Here is a 19,557-nt window from a genome sequence, read left to right on the forward strand (position 1 = left end):
AAAATTCTCTTTGGAGGAGCACTGTCTCTGGAGTTTTTAGGACTTTTTCCTTTATCATCAGGCAGGGTTCTGATCAAGCAGCTGGGGTAGGAGGTCCCGCTGATGCTGTTAGAGCGTGTTTGTGGGGGTGATAACGTGGGCAGGCTCTGAGGTGTGTGAAAGCACAGTTCCATCATCTCTGCTCACCTACACCAGAACGCAGAGCGCTTTTACTGCAGCGCCAGCAAACGGGGCCAGGCGTCCTCCGAGGGCCGCCTCCACCTCGGTTCGCCCCGGCGGGGCGCTGCGGGCAGGAGCGCTGAGGCGAGCCGGGCCGCCGTACGCCATGCCTGTCGCCGTGGTGGAGTACAAGGGCTGGAAGGAGGGCTATCGCTGCGGTTACTGCGCGTCGGAGCAGGGGAAGGTCTCCGCGGGTAAGCAGGAGGAGACGGGAGGGAATTGAGATGCCGGTCTCCTGTGGCGGGGCAGCGCAGTCGCCCTCACTAAAGATGGCGGGTCCACCATTTCCTGTGGACGCTCCCCTGGCGCTGCCCGTAGCAAAGATGGCGGCGGCGGCTGTTTCCGGGCGGCCCGGGGTGTGGTGTATGGCCGCGGGCAGGGCGCTGTCCTGAGCCGGGCGGCGGGGCACGGCCAGGGGGTCACTGCGGAGATGGCGGCGGCCGGCAGCTCTCCGAGCATCGTCGAGTACTTCGGCGGAGAGGATGGCTACCGCTGCGGCTACTGCAAGAACGAGACCGGAAACCTCTCCCACGGTGCGGCCCGCGGGCAGGGCGGGCTGTGAGGGCCGGGACGCTACCGAAGGTGGCTGGAGGCCACCGAGCTGCTCGTACCTGGGCTTGAGGGAGGCTTCCGAGCGGCGGCGTGCAGCAGCTTCCGCCTTCCCTCTGTACTACCGGGAGCGAGCAGTGCCCTTCTGCCGACGGCGCTCGCTGCCCCCTGCTCCGAGTGTGGGGGCTCCGAGCGGCCCGGGGTACCCGGGGCACTCCGCAGAGCCAGGCCGGGCCGGTGTGGGGCCGCGGAGGCCATGGGCTCGCCGGGAATCCTCAGGATCCGTGAGTGCTTCTCCAGGCTAGGGTAAACCATGAGAAATAACGGGAAACCTGTGTAAAGCGTGAGCTGTTTAATTACTGCTGTTATAATACGTGCACCCTAAGTAAGGATGTAGTTAGGGTCTGTCTCTCAGCGTTCCCTCGGTGCAGTTTTACTCCTGAGGTGCAGCTGTCCTGCCTGACCGTTCACTGACGGTGGAGGCTCCATCTCCACGGGGTTAACCCAGGGCTCAGTGTGTTGGCCTGGCCAGGCTTGATGGCTCTAGATCTATGCCTGGACAGGTTTCGCTTAGGACAGCTCGATGGGAAGTGGATGATGTGCTTTCCTGGGTGAAGAGGTGACAGACATTCCCTGAGCTCTGCTGCACCTGGCAGCTGCCTGGGCAACTGCTGTCCAGGGGATCCCTGGGAGTGGTGTGTGTCAGCTTCAGCACTGCTCAGAAGAATTCTGGCTCTGTGTTTCCAACAGATAATAACAAGATTAAGGAGCAATTCTGTGTTATTTTGTTGGTGTATCTCTGGTAAAGATAGCAGGTAGAGAGGTGAACTTTTACCTTGTGCAGTCAGAGCAGTATAGAGCCGTAGAATAGCCTGGGCTGGAAGGGACCTTTGAAGCTCGTCTCTTCCAACCCCCCTGCAATGAGCAGGGACATCTTCAACTAGATCAGGTTGCCCAGCTGGCCTTAAATGTCTCCAGATATGGCACATCCACTGCCTCTCTGGGCAGCCTGTGCCAGTATCTTACCACAATTTGATTTGCAAGTTGGTTTGCATCTCAAGGTCTATATTGGTTTTGGTGGTTTTAAACTTTGTGTGTTGAAGTTGGTAACTTGTGACATACATGAATATGCCCAATCCTTGAAAGTTATCTATTCGTAACTCGCCGTGAGCTACTCAGATTTACAGTCATATCTTTGTGTATCTTGTTGTATTTTAAAGCATAACCATGGTCAGTCAAGTGTGTTACTGTATTATTTATTGCAGGTATGTGGGCGCATTCAATGACAGTTCAAGATTACCAGGATCTCATAGACAGAGGATGGCGAAGGTAAATTTAAAACAGAAGACAAAGCCCTGTTGACAGGTTAGATAGAGTTTAGAATCCAGTTTTAAAACTTAGGTCTGTGTCCTGGGTTCAGCAGTAGCAGTCATTTTTATTCCTTCTTAGTAGCTGGTGCAGTGCTGTGTTTTTGACTGGGAACAGCGCTGATAACACCGATGTTTTTAGTTAGTGCTCAGATGTTTACCCTGACCAAGGACTTTGTGAGTCTCATGCTCTGCCAGGGAGGAGGGGAAGCCGGGAGGAAGCAGAGACAGGACACCCGACCCAAACTAGCCAAAGAGGTATTCCATACCACAGCACGTCATGCCCGGGGATGTAACTGGGAGTGACCCCGGAAGGGCACTCTGCTCAGTCGGTCTTGTTTTTTGGCAGGTGGTATCGTATTTTCTTCCCTTATTATTTCCCTTATCATTATTATTATTGGTGGTAGCAGCAGTGGTTTGTGTTATACCTGAGTTACTGGACTGCTCTTATCTCAACCCATGGGAGTTACATTCTTTCGATTCTCCTCCCCATCCCTGCAGGAGCAGGGGGAGGGAAGAAGCAGGGGGAGTGAGAGAGAGACTGCTTGCTGACTGGGCTTAAACCATGACAGTTTGTGAAAACAATTGACTAGTTTCTCTTAGTAATTGCAATAGAACTGTCTCTGCAGTGCTCTTTGAAGTTTTGTAACACGGTTGAACAGGAAAATGCTCACTTATGTAATCCCAGACTGGTTTGTGTTGCAAGGGCCCTTAAAGCTCATCCAGTTCCAACTTTCTGCCACGGGCAGGGACACCCTCCACTAGAGCAGCTTGCTCCAAGCCCCTTCCAACCTGGCCTTGAACACTACCAGGAATGGACAGGCACAGCTTCTCTGGGCACCCTGTGCCAGCGCCTCAGCACCCTCACAGGGAAGAACTTCTTCCTAGCACCTAATGTTTTAGAAAGATAATATTTTAATATAGCAGCAGAAAGCTGAAGAACTTGCTTCTTGGTTTCTGTTACTCATCATGTAATATTTTGATATTATTTTAACAAAAAAGTTTGGTCTTACGTTTATTTTGTAGTATAAGCAACAACAAATTGATTTATATTTATTATTTGTAGAAGTGGAAAATATGTCTACAAACCCATCATGAATCAGACGTGTTGCCCTCAATACACAATAAGGTAAGAAGCTCAAAATCCACTACTGTGATTTGACTGCTTCAAATGTGTTCAACCATTTGTGTTTACTGCTTTAAATACATACTAATGCTTGAAGAGTTTTATCTACTTTTAATGATACTTTGAAGGCTAAGTAAGTGCTGTTGGGTTTGTGCATAGGCACATCAGTGGCGCTCTGATGGTTCTCTATAAGCAACCTGCTAAGTGTACACCCTTACCTTTTGCTTCTGGGTTGCAATCCAAAGATTCCTGTGATTGCTGTCTTTCTTGCTGGTTTCAGGTGAATTATAATGTCTGTATACCACAGACGCTGCCTTAGTAGCCCAAATAAGAGAGGCTTTCAGTTAAACAGGGTATGAATAATTCTAGATACGCTTTTCCTGTGTAAGTAGTTAGTATCAATGCTGTATCTCTAAGATGGATAGTGAAAGAATCTATTGTATTAGCCTCCTAGGAGAGCCTTTATGCACTGCTTGAGGTCACCTTGGCATATTTTAGTGATTATTGTGATATACACACAAAACATGGCATAAAGAATGACCTTATGCAGTACAGGTATTATATGTGTGTAGGATATTATGCAGTATAATGTTATTAACTTAAAAGTAGTGATAAAATATTTGACCACTTCATATAATGAAACTTAAGAAATAGAAAATACATATATAGTGTAATTTTTTACAGTGGTTCCGTAACCTGTATTATTTCTGAAATAATCTTTCTCAAAAGAAATGGTGGTAATCTTTTCTTTTTAAGGTGCCAGGCTTTGCATTTTCAGACCTCCAAATCTCACAAGAAAGTTCTGAAGAAAATGCTGAAATTCCTTTCCAAAGGGGAGGTTTCGAAAGTAGTAAGTGAAGGTAAAGAAGTTCTTCATGTTTGAAGATGAATACTGATGTTTGAAAAGAGGATCAAGTACCTGCTTGAATGATCAAATGGCTGATATGCCTTGATCCAAGGGCTGGAGCAGCTCTGCTCTAGAGCCAGGCTGAGAGAGCTGGGCTGTTTCAGCCTGGAGGAGAGAAGGCTCCTTAAGGGGAGACCTTAAAGCAGCTCCAGTGCCTAAAGGGGCTGCAGGAAACCTGGGGAGGGGCTTTGGACAAGGGCCTGTAGGGACGGGACAAGGGGAAAGGCCAGAGGGGAGACAGATGAGCTTTTAGGCAGAAGTTCTTCCCTGTGAGGGTGCAGAGGCAGAGAAGCTGTGGCTGCCCCATCCCTGGCAGTGTTCAAGGCCAGGTTGGACACAGGGGCTTGGAGCAAGCTGCTCTAGTGGAAGGTGTCCCTGCTGGTGACAGAGAGAAGGAAGAGCAAGCAGGGAAAGGAGGATTTTTCTTTCAGGTGGTTCAACAGTCACACCCCATTTATCCAACACCAAAGCCACCTATTTTCAGTTGTGGTGGAACTTGTGTTTGGCTTTGAATCATTATAATTTGCCTCTTGTATATACATGTGAGGATTTTTTTGATCTTTTTTCTTTTAGTTGTTATTTGCTTGAAGTTATGGCGTGAGATTAGTTGAATGACCCATTTTGGTGGAGAAAACTGTTCTGTAGTAATTCAGGGTTGTAAAGGAAGTTTTCTGTTTTGACTATGCAGTTGTTAAGTTTAGTATTAATGGTGCAAAGTGTGAGCTGTGGTCATACAGAGAGAAGTTCACTCATGCAGTTGTTAATTTTTTACAGAAGAACCTATGGATTCTCATATAGAGGATGTGGTCGCCTGTGATTTTGCCTACAAAGGTGAATCGCATGTCAGTCAGTCCGAACTGACTCCGCTGAGTGTGGATCACAGTGAGAGGGTGCAGAATGAAGATCAGGACACAGGAGAAAAGAAAGAAGAGGGGAATGTGCAGAAGGTGGATTCAGATTCTCTTCAGCTATGTGCAGATAAAGAGGCACCAGTCCCTGGAGAACCATCACATTCGGCTAAAGTTGTTCATGCACCACCTAAGCCAGGTAGTAATTGGAATACACTGTCACGACACACATATTGTTGAAGTCCCTTGTTTAGTCTTGCCTAGTACATCAGTAATAATTTCCTTCTATTTCCAATACTCTTCCCAGTTTATGGAATTTTATGGTATAAATTGGGAGGTGCTGCATGATACTTGTTTTCTTAGTTTTTCCTGAAAGTTGCATTAATTTCTATTATATTTATTTATTTATTGAGAATGCATATCTACAGCTGATAGTTTTCTGTGAAGTGATTGAAGCTCATCAGCCATTGGGACCGGTTTCCAATTTGGGATACTTCTGTGTGCAGAATAAGATGTTCATCCGGCTTTTTCTTTCCACTGTAGGATGTGGTGACTCAGGCTTTATGTACCTTGAGGAATGGTTCATAGAATCATAGAACATCTCAGATTGAAAGATACCCATAAGGATCATCAAATCCAACTCCCTGAGCTGGATTCTGTGGCTGTGCAAGACTAAGAGCTGAATGCAGCTTTGGCTTCAGGAGTGCTAGTTACTCACTTAGGTTAAGGCATAACCTTGCCTCTTGTACAGCAGTGGGAAACCAGTTTAAGACACAAGAAAAAGATCTTAATGTTGTTTTTATATTTCTTCATTTCTGTAGGTCGTCTTCTAGTACGGTTTGTATTATTTACAGCCTGTGAATACACCCTTGTGAATAACTTCTTTAAGACTGTATTTTTTATGTTCTTATGGACTACTTGCCACAGGTCTAACTGGCGTGGAACTGGCATTGGAAACACATGGAATATATTGTTGTGTTGTTATTTTGTAGGGTTAAAGAAAATTGTATAGCTTTCTGCTGACTAAAAGACCCAAAGAGGTAGAGATACTTCTGGTCCTCTATAAAAAATGACATTTTCTAGGTAAGCAGATTTAACAGATTAAAAAAATCTGTTTAGGAGCTTTCCTTGGTTTATGTTTTGGCTAACTTTAGATTAGAAAAGCAGTGTCGCTGGAGGATGTGAGCAGCCCTGAGGAGAAGGATTTTTTTGAGGGTGTTGGCTGATGAGAAGCTCCCCATGACCCAGCTTCAGTGTGCAGTTGAGCCCAGAACCCCCTCATGTGCTGGGCTGCACCTTCAGAGCGTGAGCAGCAGCTCAGGGAGGGGATCCTGCCCCTCTGCTGTGCTCTGGGGAGACCCCCCTGCAGTTCTGATCCAGCTCTGGGGCAACAGCACAAGAGGGACGTGGAGCTGTTGGAGCGAGTCCAGAGGAGGCCACGAAGATGCTGCGAGGGCTGGAGCAGCTCTGCTCTGGAGCCAGGCTGAGAGAGCTGGGCTGGGTCAGCCTGGAGAAGAGAAGGCTCCTGAAGGGGAGACCTTAGAGCAGCTCCAGTGCCTAAAGGGGCTGCAGGAAACCTGGAGAGGGGCTTGGGACAAGGGCCTGTAGGGACAGGCCAAGGGGAATGGCTTTAACCTGCCAGAGGGGAGACTGAGATGAGCTCTTAGGCAGAAGCTGTTCCCTGTGAGGGTGCTGAGGCGCTGGCACAGGGTGCCCAGAGAAGCTGTGGCTGCCCCATCCCTGGCAGTGTTCAAGGCCAGGTTGGACACAGGGGCTTGGAGCAACCTGCTCTAGTGGAAGGGGTCCCTGCCCGTGACAGGGGGCTGGAACTGGATGAGCTGTAAGGTCCCTTCCAACACAAACCATTCTTTGTCATGCATATTTTCAGAACCCTCTTGGTTTTTAAATAACTAATGAAAAACTCTGATTTATGTAAACTTCATTTGGGAAACAAATGAAGTGGCCATTGACAGCAGATGGCAGCCTTGGGTAAAGATCCTGCGTGTAAATCGTTTGAAAAAAGTGAGAGATATGGGCTTTAGTTTTGTGACAAATAACGTTAGTTAAATCTTTAAACACTGGAAACACAGATAAAGAAAGCTTGAGTCATTGGGTTTACTTCTATAGAGGAGAAATACTCATGGAATCACAGAATGGTTTGGGTTGGAAAGGACCTTAAGATCATCCAGTTCCAACCCCCACTGCCATGGACAGGGATGCCTCACACTAGACCATGTACCCAAAGCTCTGTGCTTCTTTCTTTTTTTGGGGGGTTTAAAATGAAATATAAAAGTGAATAATAAATGCATCAGAAAGCTTATTGAATTAATCTTCAGGGTTTTTTTTTAGGGTAGATGGTGTCATAGGTCAAATGTAGTTTAAAATCTTCCAGGTAGAAAGATGTTTGGTTTTCATCTTGGAAAATGTAGACTTGTTCCGTAATCAGATTGTTTAATTGCATTTTTATTCCATTATAAGCAAAACAGGTCATTGTCCTGTAGGAATAATGGGCTGTTTCTGCACAGTTTCAGATGGAAAAGAAGGTTTGCTTATGTCTGCGTGCACATTCATTGTTTTAAGAAGTTTTTCTTGCGAACTTTCAGCTTATAGGAGACATGAAACAGATCCTGATACAGATGAAATACTAATTCTTCAACTGTATCATGAATATTTTAAATAAACGCTTCCTCTGACTTGTTTGCCTGTGGACAGGTCACATAAGATCTGTAATTTCCTCATAGGATTTGTCCTTTTCTGGTGAATAATTTTAGCTCTATGGATGAAACAGATACTCCAAAACCTTAGCTGAGAGGTAAGAACTCTAGATCATATAATCTCCTAGTGCAATTGCGGGTTTGTCTAAAGAGTGCCAAAGTGGTATTGACTCATTTTCTAAGTCCCTGAGATGCTCTCAGCATTTCAGCTCTCATGGAGAAACCAGACTGGAACTTGTCTGGGTGAGCCATTAAGAGCTTGCTGCTAGCTTGCCCCAGGAATACACTTATAAGCTCTGTAAATTCTGTATGGTATGCACATTAAAAGAATAGTTTATAGCCTTACTGATGCTTAGAGATTTATCCCAATACCAAGTATTTTGCCAGTTTCTGTGATGTCTCTATTGCTAAGGAAAGATTCAGGCAGTGGCTCTGAGGGCTGCAGTTCTTTGCAGGTGAAGTAATTCTAACCACATCAGTGAGCTTTCACAATACCCATGCAGTCACCGTTCCCAGTCTGCCAAAGGATACCAGTTCTCATTGTCCATGGAAAGGTTTGGAGTGGATTGAGGACAAGAAAGATGTCAGTTTTAGGTCATAAGTTTCTGGTAAGAAGGAGGAGAAGGAAAGAAAGATCTAGCTATGCTTTCATAGGAGTGCTGGGAAAAAACAGTTTCCATGTAATTTCCAGGTGTCCAAGAGTCAAGTGGGATAAGCCGTAGTTAAGTCTGGGTTTGGATTCTTCTTTACTTCTTATGAATACTAAGAGTTGGAAGTGTGTTTCCTCCTAATGCTTCACATGAAAGCACCTCACTGTTCAGGGTGCTTCCCCATTTGACAAGGTAAGTCTTTCAAAAGCTGCCAATGCCTTTTGCCAATACATGGCTTTCAGGAGAAAGCTTGAAGGCTAAAGACTTGTCCAGCACTTTGTCATCATATTTGTTACAGTTTTGGTCTTGTACAAGATATATGGCATTATTTCCATGTATGGGCTTAAGTTTTTTACACTCACATAAGATTTTTAATATATACCTCTTCTTTTGGCCTCCACCTCATCTCCTACTGTCCTAAAAAGTAATAAGAAATGCAGAATTAGAGTTACTTTGTATTACACTAGCTACCTGCTGATGCAGTTTTGAGTGCAGCTTTCCCTCTGTAGGGAACTTGCAACAGCGGCTGCTGGTTGGAAATTGAGTATTCCTTCCACCACTGTTTGCAGCAGTGCAGCAGATTCATACAGCTCTTACACAGTTTCTGGAGCGAGGTGGGGTGTCAGTTACAACATGAAATAGCAAATCCCCTTGTGCAGCGATGCCCAAGTTTTAGGTAGAAATGAGAATGTTAGGAAAGATGTTTCTTGCTTTTTGTAATTTTTTCAAATTTGAATTTATGGGTTTAAAATCAGTATTGATTTAAAATTATCCTGGTTGGGGAAATTGGTACTTCACAGAATCATCGAATCCCAGACTGGTTTGTGTTGGAAGGGAGCTTAAATCTCATCCAGTTCTAACCCCTTGCCATGGGCAGGGGCACCTTCCGCTACAGCAGGTGCTCCAAGCCCTGTACAACCTGGCCTTGAAAGTACTTGTAAGTAGATTATTTGTTTGGTAATTTCCTTTCAGTGCTTATAATGGGTAGCATGGGACCAGCCATCTTTCTTTTATTATTTATTGACTAAAATACTGTATTAATTTTTCTAGTCCTGGCATTCTCCTATCTTGGTTTTTTATCTTATATTTATATCATAAGTATAAAATTAATTCAGCCTCTTTGCTGAGGAATATAAACTGCTTGACTTTTTATTTGTGCATGTGTTTGGATTCGTTATGCTTTAAAAGCTAAGTTCTTGCTGTGCTATGTACTGTTTTCCATGGTTATCCATTTAGTTTCTAGCTTTGACTTCTGTTCTAAGTAAATAACATTTCACAAATAGAACATGGTGAGGCACTGGAATGGGTTGCCCAAGGAAGTTGTGAATGCTCCATCCCTGGCGGTGTTCAAGGCCAGGTTAGACAGAGCCTTGGGTGGCATGGTTTAGTGTGAGGTGTCCCTGCCTATGGCAGGGGCGTTGGAACTGGATGATCTTAAGGTCCTTTCCAACCCTGACTGTTCTATGATTCTATGATTCTAACGTTATGGATTGTTAAAGACGGAGGTAGATTGATAAAAGTTTATTTATTAGTAAAAGCAGACAATCTGAATATATTTTTAAACAAAGATGGAAGCTTATATAGCCTTTTACTCTTCTTTTACGTGACGTTAGTAGCACTGGCAGGGGTTTGGTACTAGATAAGTTTCTTTCCAACCCAGACCATTTAATGATTCTATGATAATGGCACTGGTGTTGGCAGCATTTCCATACACTGAATAAGGATTCCAGGTGACAAAAAAGAAATGCTTTTTGTGTTTGTGTGCCTTTTACAGGAGAGTGGTGTAGCCACCTGGGTTTTGGATGTGGCAGAACTATTCCCTGTGAAATTGGCTGTGGGGTTTTGTGATTGTGTTTTTTCCCTTCAGTATTTCAGGCTTGTCCTATAGGTGTTTGGATGTCGTACACCATTGTACTGTACATTAAATAGGAGCTTTTCTTTGTTTCTGAAAGGGGTATGTGGCAAATTGATTTAAGGACAGACTTAGAAGGAAGTCTTTCATTTTAGTTGTTAAATATGTCCTTGGCTCTGGGGTGGAATCGTGGTCAAGGTGTTCCCATGGTAAAGTGCTGCATTAAAACAGCTTTACAAAAGGATCACTGCAACTGAGCTTGGCGGTGAGCATTGTTGTAGTTGTAAATGTGAAACACCATGTTATGTTCAGACCACAGTCTGCAATTATTGGTGATTTTAACCATTTCTTGTCAGTGATTATATACGAACTACTTGTTTGTTGCAAATCATGGTGTTTAATTCTTTGCCTGTGCCCTCTAGGGAAAGGGGCTGACCTGAGCAAGCCCCCATGCCGAAAGGCAAAGGACATACGTAAAGAGCGAAAACTGCAGAAACTCCTTCAGAACCAGATGTGTACAGTGGAAGGATCTCAACTTCAAGCAGCAGATCAAGTTTTCCTCTTGCAAAACTCTAAATCTAAAACAAACCAGCCTAAAACCATTGAAGACTTCGTTTTTGTCTCTTTACCTGATGATGCACAACACAAATTAGAGGTAATATCTTGTTCACTGGTGTTGGAGGTGGAGTAAGGAAAAGTCTATTAAGGAGGTTTTTAAATGCTTAGGTGTTTAGAATCTGTGACTTTATGGAGTGAGAACAGTTTAAGTCTGGAAGTATATATGGTACTGCATTTTATATATATTAACATGTATATTATATATATATTGCAGTTGAGCTCTGTGTAACCACAAGAGGGTACTCGTGCACTTGCAGTCAGTTGTGACAGAGCCCTGTACAGTTACCAAAATGACTTGCAAATTGCTTTCATACAGCGTGACTTGAAAATGAAAGACTTTGAGTTAACCGAGTGTTGAATGATGAGAGATTCAATATTTAGTTCTGCAGTGCATAAATGCTTAAGCTATCTATGCTAATGAGTCTTGACAAGAAAGCAGTAACTGTTCATAAAATTAAACAGATAGGAAGACAGCTGCTCTTTGTAACTGCAATTGGTATGTGTTGATGTCTTTGGAAGCTGTAAAAGTGATGGTAGAAAACTTTGCTAACTATACTGGTTGCCAGTAAATCTATTAGGAATATAGAGACTGGAAGACTTGGACTTCCTAACTTTTGTTAATCATAAACCCATTTTTTTTTTGCCCTGAAAGCTGTAAAACCATCTGAATGTAAGTATTTTCTTATAGTTACTGGTTATCAATGATGGTATTGGAAAATAACTGACAAGAAGCCATGGAATTGATCCACCTCACTAACTCCTCCAGCTTTACTGATGAGTTATATAGCAACAGACATATGATGGCTTTATCTGAACATCTGCATTTAGAAGATGCAGGTAGCATTTCAAAGGAGCATGGTTCCAGCAGTGTGATTCTTTTTGCTGCTTACTATGCTGTCAAGTGTGATTAGTTTGTTACCTAGATCAGAACCAAAGCTTTTTGTGAAGATAGAACCATACTGAAAAGTATGTGGGTTTTTTAAATGAACATGTCCTTAAACACGCTTGAAAAGAAAGGCACTGTTCATGTAAGGGCATTCTTTTGGTTAGGGAGCAATCATTTATACTGAAGAACAATTTTTAATGTATAGATTTTATAAATATCTTTTTTGTGTGTGTAAAGGTGATGGTGAGGAGGATGATCGCTTCCTATTACAGTTAACTTGTAATTAAATATGGAAACATTGTTTCATCTTCCTCTTTCAATTTGAAACATGTCAAGGAATCCCCTTGGAATTATTGCTGTAAAAACAGAGTCTTTAGATTAAGAGCACGGGAGTCTTCCAACTGCACAGGTCCTTGGAGTATTTTTCAGTGTAGTGTGAAACTACAAGAAAACCTCTCTACAATGTCAATCTGCATAGTACTTCTTGGTATTATTTCCTGCAAACTATTTGTGTAGTTCTATAGGCGTTTTAGTTCGTTTTAATTTGTGCTTCGTAAACTTTGTATGTTACTCAGTGTAAGTATTAAAGCCTTCGATGGCCTAAACGGAGCTGAAAATTCAAAGGCTATTTGTTAATATGAATTAAATTGTGAAGGTCCTTGTGCAGGAGGTCAAAACTTCTCTCTGTTGTGATGTTTGTATATGTATAAATATATAGTTATTGTATGACATTGCAATAATGAATGTGTTTAACTTCTTCTGAAGGTGAGGGTGGTGAGATCATCTCCACCAAGTTCACAGTTCAAAGCCACATTTCAGGAGTCTTACCAGGTCTATAAACGTTACCAGATGGTTGTTCACAAGGACCCACCTGACAAACCAACTATAAATCAGGTCAGAAGGCCAAATGCATTCTGGGCAGAGCTCAGCTTCCCCTCTATTTCGTGTGCCTTGTTTCTTGTAGAAACAAATCTGGATTTTATATCCATTGTATATTCAGGAGTGTGTAAAATACTGTATCAAAGAAAATCGACATCCTGAAAGTGCAAATTCTTTTGATACCTTTTTGTGAGTGCCACAGATACTTGGTTTTAGTTGCATTCAGAGAAGTTAAAGAAATTACATGAATGCTGCTGGGTAAGAGGTAGAGAGGATGAGGCTTTTGGAGGTAGGTGTTGTAGGCCTTAAAAATACAAATTTCATAAGAACTAAAACCAGCTGGACATTTAGCTTAATAACTAGTCTCACTGGCTTTGGTTTGTAATGCTTCCATAAGGATAATCAGGGCTAACAATTGAGCACACATATAAATTGTTGGTGTAAAGGTCACAGAAGCTGTATAAATTCTCTTAACTTTCAGTTTAAGCCCTCCAAAATGTAATCTGTGCACTCCATCTAAATCACACATTGTTTTCTTCTTGTAATACCCAGGCAGAGCATAATAGTTACCTGTCAGGCATACTACCTCTCTACTGTAAGAACAATAGAAGATAAAAACTAGTCAGGAGTCGGGAGACATGTTATATGTAGGAAGAATATGTACTCATTAAACCTGAGTATATGCCATTAAAAATAACACATCTTAGAAGTCCTTGAGACTGTGCAATGAAAATATAATGTGTGGTTGGGTAGTTAGATACTTAGTCAAAAAAATAGGTTCCATAAATTGCTTCTTTGGAGTGTTGTACAATTTTTATCCTTGAAGGTTACCAACAGTCAGTTTAAGCTTAGTTTTGGTTGTCAGACTTTCCCCTGTAAGAGGTTATGATGTTTAAAGAAGAAAACTGATTTCCGAGGCTTTGAAGTGACTAGGAGGAGATCTTTCACTAGCCTGACCTTCAGAAGCATGTTATCTGATGATATGCACTCAAACCAGTCTGCTTGTATTTTCCTTGCTCTGAAGGTGAGGTTAGTACCTGTCTCCTTTGAGGACCCCCAGTTCAAATCGTCCTTCAACCAGTCAGCCACTTTATTTGCCAAGTATCAGATGGCTGTACACAAGGATACACCTTCTGAGTGTGGTGAGAACGAGGTACAGTTCACTGCATGCACCTTTATGAAAACATGGTTTCGAATGCACAGTTAAATGATGGGAAATGGTGTCTCTTAAAGAGTGACTCTAAATGTTAAGATACTGGAGTTTCTGTCTGGGGGAGAAAGTGTTGTGGTTTTTAGCAAGGTTCTGTTGCAGGCTCCAGCCCAGGGGAAGCTGAGCTGAAAAGGGAAGGGTTATGTACCATCATAACTCAAAACCTGATGTTAATGAGTTAAATAGAGCTTGTATATTTGGTTGTAAAGAGGTCTGGGACTGAGGCTTTCACTAGAAAAGGGGTGCTTTTTTGATAGCAAGGGCATCTGCTTTAAAGCTGTTGGGTACCTTTTCCATATTTCTCCGTATTTTTTTTTGTGGTCTTGCTTAATTAAACAGGTGAAGGTTTTAAAAATCTTGAGTTTCATTCACATGTCATTGCTAAACAAAGCCCACTTCCCAATTAGAACTCACCTTGGCAGCAGAAACACTGCAAAAACATTCTCACCAGCTGCTTGTCTGAGATTCAGTGAGAGCACATTGCATATGAGTAAGGCCTGTTTTTTAAATGGTGCTTACAGGATGCTGATCCTAATTCAATAATTCTAATAGAAGTACTTGTAGGGTTCTAAAGAAGCAGCAATTCTCTGTTTCTCTGGCAGGTGGCACAAGGTTTTCATCAGTAGAATTAATAAAGCTGCTACCTCAGATCTGTCATTTCTATTTACCACAGAAGTCCAACTTCAGTATTGTTCAGCTATCTACTCAGACTTTAGTGTTCTTGTGGGCAATACCTGCGGAAGTGATACCCAGCAAACTGTGGCTGCTTCCCAGGTAGAAGAAGAAAACCCCATAATCAGTTTTGGCTTTAGTTCAGAAGAGTGTAAGGAGAGCTTTTTTGTGAGCTCTCTGTAATGCTACTGTGGAAAGCCATAACATTTATTTCCCTTTGTTTTGTGAAATAATAGGACTTGTAGCTATAAGCAGTAGTCTGTGCTCTTTTTATAATTGCTGATATAAGTTGGGTTAATTATAATAATGTAAAAATTGAAAACATGCCAAAAAAGATTGAGCTATTTACTAGATTTGTACCAGGCTGATTTAGGGACTTGATTTGTCTGCTATGATGGATGTTTTTCAGCTGAAATGCTTAGATACAGCATATATGCCCCCATGCTTTTGCTCTGAGTATCTGGTTGCTGCAGAGTGGCTGATAAGAACTTCATATACTTATTCTTTGTTTAGAATTATGGGTTTATTTTTTAATACAGTCATTATGTTGTGGTGAATCAAGGGCAGAATCATGATGACTGCTTACAGTTCAGTTCTGAACACCAGTTAGCTCCCAGTTTAGCTAAGCTCTGTTTGGGTCAGAGTGCGTGGTTTGATGTAGGCTTGGGTTTAATCACCCATGGAATAGGGGAGGAAAACTTACTAAGATGTATTAAGGACAATTCAGGTTTCTGCTATGTTAAGGTGTGAAGTCTATGGTGGGAATTGCTGTTGAATAGGAAGGAGATTGATTTTTATTTACTTCTAATAGTTTAATGGATTTTTATCCTCTTCTTTTCCCTTGTTACTTGCCGCAGGTAATTCCCTACTTTCTACATTGAGAAGATCAAGGCAGTTTGTGCAGGCTTAGTATAGTATTCCAGGGGAGACACAAGACCTTCTCTGAAGCATCTAGTAGATGTACAAGCTCAGTCTGATGCTGATGGGTTTTGATTTAGGTCCCTCCTTAGCACTAGCAAATTCTGTTGTGGGTTCACGTGACTGTCTGGTTAAGAAGATCTTTCTATTCACAGTTACTGGTCACTAAAGCTCTGTCACTTCAATCAAAGCATTTTGTATTTGATCCCTGCAGGAAGTAAACTGAAGAATACTTTACACAAAATGTATTTTGATGTAGTTTAGGAGCCTTTTTTCCTCTTCATACTGTGTGGGAGGAGAATTATCCGAATCGCTTTTAAGAACAGGAGGTACCAAAGAGGGTAAAACTGATCCAAGTTATTGAGGTGAAGGGTGGAAAATGCTGTTTGAAAGACCTCAAACCTTTTCTTCTTTCTCTTTTTAGACTTTACTGTATTGTACAGACATTATGGAGCCAAGTAGATTTTTAAGTAAAGATAGAATAAAATCCTGTCCTATACACAGTGCTTTTTATCAGGGCAGTCACAAGTCTGTGTTGGGCTTTAAAGTGGCAAACATCCAGGAATTTGTTTTGCATCTAAAAATCAAACATAGCTTTTAATCTGTGCAAACTAATCTGTGTATGGGGGATGAATCTCCTTTTTGGGGAGAGCCCTGCATGCTTTTGTGTCTGAAAAGTTTCTAGCTTAGGAAAAGTATTCTATATTTGGCTGAACACTTTATGTTCAGAAACCTGTCTACATTTAAATAGAAAATTCACCAAAAATTGTTATGGGGACATATTAACAACTTCTTCTTGGAATATATTCTTAGATTGTTGGCATTACAATATATTGTCAGCCTATATTAGCTGCTAGACTAGTTTAATATTGTCATCATATTAAGAGGCAATTTTAGGAATAGATTTAGAATATTGGTGATTATGTGAAAATAGAACCAATGTGGAAAGTTATAAACCAGTTCACAACATTAACAAAAGGTGTGTGAGCCACGAAGCTCGATGAGTGTGAAAGCAAGCCGTCTTCTGCTCCTGTGTAATCTATATACATCTTTCATCAAGATTTTTATGGGAGAAGGGGGAATAGATGATTTCCAGGGCAGGGAATCCAAGGAATATTTGACACCAAACGTGACTTTGGACTACTGGGTGCTCTCAAGTGCCATTTTGAGATCAGTGACAAGTGGGGTTTCAGTGTCCTTTGACTGTGGCTCTTTCTGAATTTTGGCTCTTCCTCCTTTTTTCTTCCTGCTCTTCTTCTGCATCTCTGATGGATGTTCCAGTAGCACTAATGATAGTGATTGTTCATTAAAAAGAATTCAGTTTGACGTTTTGCTGCGGAGAGTCCTGCAGTGGATTTCAATCATGCAATGCCATTTCCTGATAAAGGCAGTGATTTCTGTTTGTTCTAATAAAAAGCAAGGTAGAAATTCCACAGTGGATTAAGCTTTTTCTAAGTAACTCCCAAAGCTGCTGCTACCCCTGTGGTGATGAAACTTTTCTTTTCTCTGGAAGCATCATTGCAATATTGAGTACCATTCTCATTGGTGAGTAGAGAGTTTGGTGAAGTAGAATGGTATCTGTCAGATATATTTATATTCTAAGTTATTATAGTGGTTTTAAACTGACAGAAGATTTAGATTCAATATTAGGAAAAAAAATCTTTAATATGAGGGTGCTGAGGCGCTGGCACAGGATGCCCAGAGCAGCTGTGGCTGCCCCATCCCTGGCAGTGTTCAAGGCCAGGTTGGACACAGGGGCTTGGAGCAAGCTGCTCTAGTGGAAGGTGTCCGTGCCCGTGGCAGGGGGTTGGAACTGGATGGGCTTTAAGTGAACTTCCAACCCAAGCCATTCTAGGATTCTGTGATCTAAAAGCTCTCAGCTAGGTTAGTTCTTTAGCTGTATTCAGTTATTGTGCTAAAAAAAAAAAGCCCCTAATGCCTGTCATACCAAATGGAGTTTTACACATAACATTGTCCTGTAAAAATTTGAAATGAAGCACTTTTTTCTTCCTGCCTCTTTCCTGGTGAGCTTAATGGTTGCTCTGGGGGCAGCAATGCGATAACACCTTGTCCATTAATGTGATTTTGAGGCTTTTTACTGTAGTCTTTGTCTTTAAGAAACACGGCTCAAGTGTAACTGAAACAAGTTATGTGGCAGTCACACATGTTAGAAAACATTTCCATAAAAGATCATAAAAATTCTACAGTAGTTTCCAGAAAGAGCAAGAGTTGAACAGTTTATTGCTGTTTAGACCTCCTGAAGCAAGCGTTTTATTTCACATTTCATGAGTGTTTTATAATGACAAACTTGAAGGAAAATAGAATGTGTCTTGGTTCCCTCTGCAAAGCTGACTGGACACTCTTTGCTTTGTGCTTAACTAAATATTTGTCTTGGAAGTAAGGAGTTTCACAACACACAAAAGAGACACTGTTTGAGGAGGTGCAAAGAATTACTGAAATAGGTGTAGTGGGGTTTTTTTTACATTCCCAGTGTTTTTTGGATTTGCCTCCCAGAAATCCACTTGAACTACTATGGAGAACTGAGTGAGTAGGGTGGGACATGCCAAGGAGCACATTTGGATCCATTTGAAAGCTGGAAGCAGCAGCTGGTTGTTAACTTTTAGGTCTCTCTAACCTATTTTCCTCTTTCTTTTGTAGCATTCTAGTGAGAGAATGCTTAAAAACTCATTAGGTTTGAGGTTATTTTTAACCTGCTGTCGCTTGCCTTGGCAGCTATATACTTTTATAATGCTCTTGAATTAGTTCTTGTATCATTTTGGGTGATGGCAGCAGTAAGCTGATGATTGGCTCTTCGTGGTCGCTGCTGCAGTGAGCTCATGTTGCAGATCCCTGATAACACTGATTTAAAGTATTCCTTTATCAACCTGATTCCTCCCATTTACTTGCGAGACCCTTGTGAACTGTAGTGCTGCAGATTCATGGATTTTAGGCTTGAAATGCCTAAAGAGCCACAGAACTTGCTCATCCAAGCAATGAAGTGGCTTGTTCACCATCACATCATTTCAATTCAGATTCTTACTGCATCAGTTTACATTGTTTCTCCTGGTTTTGACACTCAGTTTTCTATATATCCATATAAAATTAAAAAGTCTTTACACTGAGGCTAACAAATCTCCATTATTTTGTGGATAATTTTCTTCTGAGCAGACAAAGCCCCAGGCTCTTTGATCACTCCAGAAGGGAATTGAAATCGTAGTTCTGAAATGTACATTCTGTCCCATCAGCAGTTATTTCTGTTTCGTAAGTCCAATTCTTGTACTGAAAACTACATTTGAGACATTCATTTGAACTTTAAGTTGTCTCTTTCCTTATGTACTATGTTTTGAAGGGTCTTTCTTCACCTTCAGGTCTGTGGGTATCTCTGAAACTGTATTTTGTTAGCATTTGTGTATTGTTGAAAATGCTGAATAGAGCCAGTCCCAGAATAAGTCTTATCTATCTCTAGACCTTAGGCAGAAGCTCTTCCCTGTGAGGGTGCTGAGGCGCTGGCCCAGGGTGCCCAGAGAAGCTGTGGCTGCCCCATCCCTGGCAGTGTTCAAGGCCAGGTTGGACACAGGGGCTTGGAGCAAGCTGCTCTAGTGGAAGGTGTCCCTGCCTGTGGCAGGGGTTGGAACTAAATGAACTTTAAGGTCCCTTCCATCCCAAGCCAGTCTGTGATTCTATGATAGCCCGAAGCTGGTTTTCCTCAGCAGGCTATGATGTGTGACATCAGTAATGCTTGCCTTCAGAAAGTTCCTGAGCTACCAGATGAAACTGTTCCAGTTTAGCATCCAAAGCACCTGAACATCTTCCCCCACTTTCAAAAGGCAGCAGGTATTAACACCCTAGATTAATTACAGCTTTTTAAAGCTGTGCATGTGCTTTTACTTGAGCAAGTACTTTTGGGTTGAACCAAATCTTCCTTTTATTTTTCCTGCCCCTCTTGCCTTGATGCAGTGATGTATTCATCCCTTAGTGATGCATTCATCCCTTAGTTTTATTAATTCTATTTAAGCTTATTTCCCATTGCTCTGTTAGTTCTTTCTGGCAGTTGCAATTAGTTTGCACCAAAGTAAAAATGTTTTGGATTTCATATATATTGTGTAGTTTTTGAAAGACTAAAGTTTATGTAATTCAGTTTG

General features: G+C 42.0%; 1 protein-coding gene across 7 annotated transcripts in view; it reads left to right on the plus strand.

Moving 5' to 3' along the window:
- Nucleotides 1-295: 295 nt before the first annotated feature.
- Nucleotides 296-19,557, plus strand: part of ATE1 (arginyltransferase 1) — a 90,116-nt gene continuing 70,854 nt past the window's right edge. For 2 of the 7 annotated variants that reach the window (XM_080621762.1, XM_080621768.1), the window contains exons 1-7: nucleotides 552-752; nucleotides 2,034-2,097; nucleotides 3,202-3,264; nucleotides 4,018-4,121; nucleotides 4,943-5,215; nucleotides 10,655-10,887; nucleotides 12,502-12,630. In XM_080621762.1, coding sequence (XP_080477888.1) covers nucleotides 650-752; nucleotides 2,034-2,097; nucleotides 3,202-3,264; nucleotides 4,018-4,121; nucleotides 4,943-5,215; nucleotides 10,655-10,887; nucleotides 12,502-12,630 — 969 coding nt within the window. In that variant the 5' untranslated portion in view covers nucleotides 552-649. Of the gene's footprint in view, nucleotides 414-551; nucleotides 753-776; nucleotides 1,075-2,033; nucleotides 2,098-3,201; nucleotides 3,265-4,017; nucleotides 4,122-4,942; nucleotides 5,216-10,654; nucleotides 10,888-12,501; nucleotides 12,631-13,639; nucleotides 13,769-19,557 lie in introns of those variants that run through there. The other 5 variants (XM_080621764.1, XM_080621763.1, XM_080621765.1 and 2 more) reach the window with 5 other exon arrangements.

Source organism: Psittacula echo (genome assembly GCF_963264785.1).
Source record: "Psittacula echo genome assembly, chromosome: 6".
Lineage (NCBI taxonomy): Eukaryota > Metazoa > Chordata > Aves > Psittaciformes > Psittacidae > Psittacula > Psittacula echo.